Here is a 4321-nt window from a genome sequence, read left to right on the forward strand (position 1 = left end):
GATCAGATCAGATGGAATTGGATCAGAACACGTTTATCATCATAACGTTCACATCAAAGTGTCAGTTCAGGAGTTGTTGGTCTCTATCGGTAACAGCTGAGAGAGGAGAGCATGACATGAAGCAGAAGATTCAGATCCTGTTCATGAACCAGCAAAGACAAAACAGAATCCAGCAGAACTTCAGGTTTTGTTAGATCTCACCAGAGTCCGAGACTAAAGCAGCTGGAGGAGGAACTATCCGTGTCTTCTGAGGTCAACCTGAAACCAGAACCGATCTCCATCACTAGAACCCCCAGAGGCACTGGTGCTAACAGAACCGGGTCACCTCCCTGCCTTCCTCTCCTCTTGGTTCTGGACAAACGTCTCTCCTCTGTTCTGATCTGCAGGTCACCAAAGAAGAGTTCATCGACTACTACAGCGGCGTGAGCGCATCCATCGACAGTGACGTCTACTTCATCCTCATGATGAGGAACGCCTGGAAGCTCTAAGCTTCCCGGATCTTCATGGATCTCCTACAGATTCCCAGAGGATCCTCCAGGATCTGCAGAGAGACATTGAACGTCATGCATGTGTCTTTAACTGATCTTCAGAGGATCACAGAAGATCTCCAGAGGCTGAAGATCCTCAGGAATCTTTAGAAGACCTAAAGGATCTGAGAGGATTGTTAGATCTGCAGTGGATGTTTGTAGGATCCGATGATCTTTAGAGCTGGTTTCCTGTCATGTTCGCTGTGATCGAGTGAAGCTGAATGAAAACAGAAGCTGTCTGTCAGTTTGATAACTTTATTGATGGTTTCATAAAAGCAGAGTGATGATGTCGGGTGTCTCCCTTATATCACGTCCTGAAACATTCCTGTTTGAAACCTGAGGTCTGTGTTGTGTCACACCGTAGCAGCACTCTTCTCTGATTGGGCCACAAACTGCATCAGGTCTCCATAGCGACGGCGGCCGATTCCATAATGCTTCCTGTGATGGGGTCAGAACCATCGACTGTACCAGAGAACTGGACCGACTGAGTGTACACCCCCCGACCCAGGAAAGAGCTTAGTTCCGGCCCCATCAAAATTAAGACAATTCAGTTGCCATTTTTTCTGGATACAGACGCCGCCATGTTGGAGTCAGTAACCTGGGATTGGTCCAAATTGTTCTGAGTCACCGTTTCTATGGCAACCACTCTCACCAACCAGGAGTGAGGTAATTGGAAGGCCACCCCCCCAACACTTGGCTACATGAAATCTGTCAGACATTATGAATGTTGGATGTGGGGGCCAGCAGGCTCCACCTACTTTTGCTGACACAATTTGATTGGTCAGTTTATGACTTGAATGACAGAAAAAGTATTTAAAAAAATCAAATCATCAAGAAGATGTTAAAAGAAATTACAACCAGAATGGTTATTCTGACCAATAGAACGACTGATAACAGCTGTTTATTTCTGCATAGAAGTCTATTAGATTTGGGGGCGGGGCCACTGAATCCAGTTCTCATATGCAGTCAGCAGGAGGTGAAGCTCCTCAGAGCAGCAGCAGGAAACATCTCGCCTCGTCTCTGCTACATAACATTCCACAGCAACAGTAAAAATGAGGCTTTTATTCTGAAAATCCTCCATCAGCCAGTCCTGAGTATCCGGTGAGTGGATGAAAAGAATGAGGAGCAGCGGGGAGTCGGCGGTTCCTGCAGGACTTCACGTTCTCCTGTGAACATCCTGACCAGGAAGCAGTTCTCCAGGAGTCCACCAGGGGGCTCTGTTCAGCTACTTGGTTCTGTAGAAGCTGGACATGGTCACGTAGGCCTCCTCCGGCTGGGTCACTCTGAACTCCAGAGAGCTGGCTGCGCTGCCCCCCTCTGGCGGGGTGGTGTCCTGCTGGTTCTGCTGTGCGGCCTGGTGGATGGAGGCGGAGCCGGCGTTCTGCCAGCTGTCCTCACTGTCAGAGGAGGTTCTGCTGGGTAAGGCAGAGATCTCCAGCTCCTCTGTGCTGACGCTGGTGGTGCTCCTGCAGTCGGAGCTCTGAGTGGAGCTCGGCTGAGGGCTGGAGGCCAGCAGCTGATCCTCAGGAGCTGCTTGGTCCACTGGGTCCACCGGGTCCACCGGGTCCATTGGGTCCACTGGGTCCACTGGGTCCACCGGGTCCATTGGGTCCACTGGGCCCGCCGGGTCCACCGGGCCCACCGGGTCCACCGGGCTCACGTTCAGAGAGCTGAACTCCTCGGGATTGAGGCTCAGCAGGAGACCCTGGAGGATCACAGACTCGGTCATGCCACCGTTTTGGTGGACGGCTTCATTACAGTCTCGGCGCCGAGGACTCACCTTGTGAGGTCTGCAGATCTGGACCAGAGTCTGCTTGGGATGTGGGATGATGGGCCAGATGAAGGTCAGGATTCTGCAGGAACACAGGAGGAGTTGAGAGAACACGTCTGCAGACACCACCCCACCCACAGCAAAGAGCTCCTACTGTTTCCTCCAGAAGATGAAGGCGCTGCAGATCATCACCACCACCAGAACCGAGCACACCACCAGCTGGTACCGCTGCTCCACGGGCCCCGCAGGCGGATCTGGAGGCGGCAGCCGCAGTGAGTCGGAGCTCCACAGCGGATCCTTCAAGCCGGGAGGTTTGGTCTCACCTGCAGGACCGGAGAAGCTGACCGTCTCGCTCCAGTCGCTCCAGCTACCTTTCAACGCGCCGCAGGGGATGGAGCGCACCTTCACGTGGTACTGGGAGCGCCGCTGCAGGTGATTCATGTCGAACTTGAGACAGTCCTGAGACGAAATGTTCTGGATCTGCAGGAACGCAGAAAACCGAACGGTCAGAACCAAGAACATCTTCAGAGGATCAGCAAAGGATCAGTGTAGGATCAGGAAGATCTTTAGAGGATCAGTAGAGGATCAGCAAAGGTTCGGGAGGATCTTCTGAATATCAGGAGGATCTTTTGAGGATCTTCTAGTTGTTTTTCATATGGATCTGGTTTGAACTCACGAAGATCTTCTCCAAACTCTGATGATTATTAGACCCATCTGGACCTGGATCTGGTTCCATCAGGATCATGGATCCCGGTTTGTGATGAGAGTACCGTAGAAGGATCTCCTCACCAGGTTCTGTCCTGCAGTCCAGATGTGCAGCTGGAACAGCTGGTTCTCCACCCTCAGGAAGTCGTTCTGGTACGGAGTCTTGATGAAGATGACGGTCTGGTTGGTCTCCAGGTCGAAGGAGACATTCCACACCTGAGGACTCTGCGGTTTGACTGCAGAACAAGAGAGGAAGGAGTGAAGCGGTTCTGCAGATGTGAGCAGCAGGAAGTGAAAACAGGTTAAACATGTGAGGACGACTTCCTCCAGCAGGAGCTGCAGAATTCACCTATTTTGGTCAGGTTCAGCACGGAGGAGAGGCGTCCTCCTCTCTGCAGGAGCACGGTCACCTTCACCGGCACCACCGGACTCAGGTCTCCGGAGTGGACCGAGTCTCCAGCGGCCTCCACACACTTGGTCTTCTTCCCAGAGCGGGTCCACTCCGAGTAACTGACCGGAACCAGAAGAACAAGACCGGTCAGAACCAGGAGGTCAGACCTACAGCACGCCGCTGCAGCACGCCGCTGCAGCACGCCGAGGACCCTTACCACATGGAGGTCTTCACAACGCTGTTCCCCTCTTCATCCTCCTCATCCTCACTGCTGCTGGCGTCCGTCTGCAGCTGGCAGGTCACGTTGCATCCTCTGGTGGAGATGTGAGAGCTGCAGCTCATCCGGAGCTCTGACGGGATCCAAGCACACCTGAACGTCACACACGTCACATGACCACGGAGGTGTGTTCAGCCGAGCTGCGGCTGCCGCAGTCAGGACCCAAAAACATGACCTCACAGCTTCTGAAGCAGGTGAAGCTTCTGAAGCAGGTGAACCTGGACCAGGACAGATCTCTGCTCATCTTCGGTCCCTGTCAGGTGTACCCCCCCTCCCCGAGTCAAAGCTCTGGTTCAGAACCTCAGAACATGACGGAAACATCCGCGTCCGCTCTCAGGAACCTGTTTGTTCTGCTACTCCTCATCCTCATCACGTTCACCTGAACTTCTGTCCTCACCTGAGTCTCCGTCTCCGCTCTGAGCCCGGCATCCCGACCACATCATCATCAGCAGCAGCAGGGCGCCCATCTTTCTGCCGAACGCCATCGTGTCAAAAGTCCAGCTGCAGACGCTGCGACAGCCGAGAGCTGCTCTGTCAGCCGGAGGGGGCGTGGCCTCTGCAGAGGAAGCAGGCGGGCTGCTGGTTGAGGTCTGCGCTCACAGGAAGCTCTGCAAGTCTCAACATCTCTGATCATCTGAGCTGCAGATAGT

General features: G+C 53.6%; 2 protein-coding genes across 3 annotated transcripts in view; one reads left to right on the forward strand and one right to left on the reverse strand.

Moving 5' to 3' along the window:
* capslb (calcyphosine-like b) overlaps window positions 1–814 on the forward strand; it is a gene marked incomplete at its 5' end in the record, with an annotated part of 2233 nt that extends 1419 nt beyond the window's left edge. Inside the window, 1 exon segment of the mRNA XM_024257751.1 lies at window positions 387–814. Coding sequence (XP_024113519.1) covers window positions 387–488 — 102 coding nt within the window. The 3' untranslated portion in view covers window positions 489–814.
* On the reverse strand, window positions 767–4270 carry LOC112136155 (interleukin-7 receptor subunit alpha). 2 transcript variants are annotated; one of them, XM_024257750.2, is made up of 8 exons: window positions 4069–4267; window positions 3612–3744; window positions 3353–3513; window positions 3088–3239; window positions 2622–2778; window positions 2453–2552; window positions 2308–2380; window positions 767–2232 (listed from the first exon to the last, which is right to left on the reverse strand). In XM_024257750.2, the coding sequence occupies exons 1-8, from the start codon at window positions 4154–4156 to the stop codon at window positions 1753–1755; spliced, it is 1344 nt and encodes a 447-aa protein (XP_024113518.1). In that variant the 5' UTR covers window positions 4157–4267; the 3' UTR covers window positions 767–1752. The 2 variants fall into 2 exon arrangements, with proteins under 2 accessions (XP_024113518.1, XP_036070496.1); XM_036214603.1 differs by having other exon boundaries at window positions 2453–2778; window positions 4069–4270.
* Window positions 4271–4321: the final 51 nt, after the last annotated feature.

The sequence above is a fragment of the Oryzias melastigma genome, linkage group LG12 (assembly GCF_002922805.2).
Source record: "Oryzias melastigma strain HK-1 linkage group LG12, ASM292280v2, whole genome shotgun sequence".
NCBI classification, from domain to species: Eukaryota; Metazoa; Chordata; class Actinopteri; order Beloniformes; family Adrianichthyidae; genus Oryzias; species Oryzias melastigma.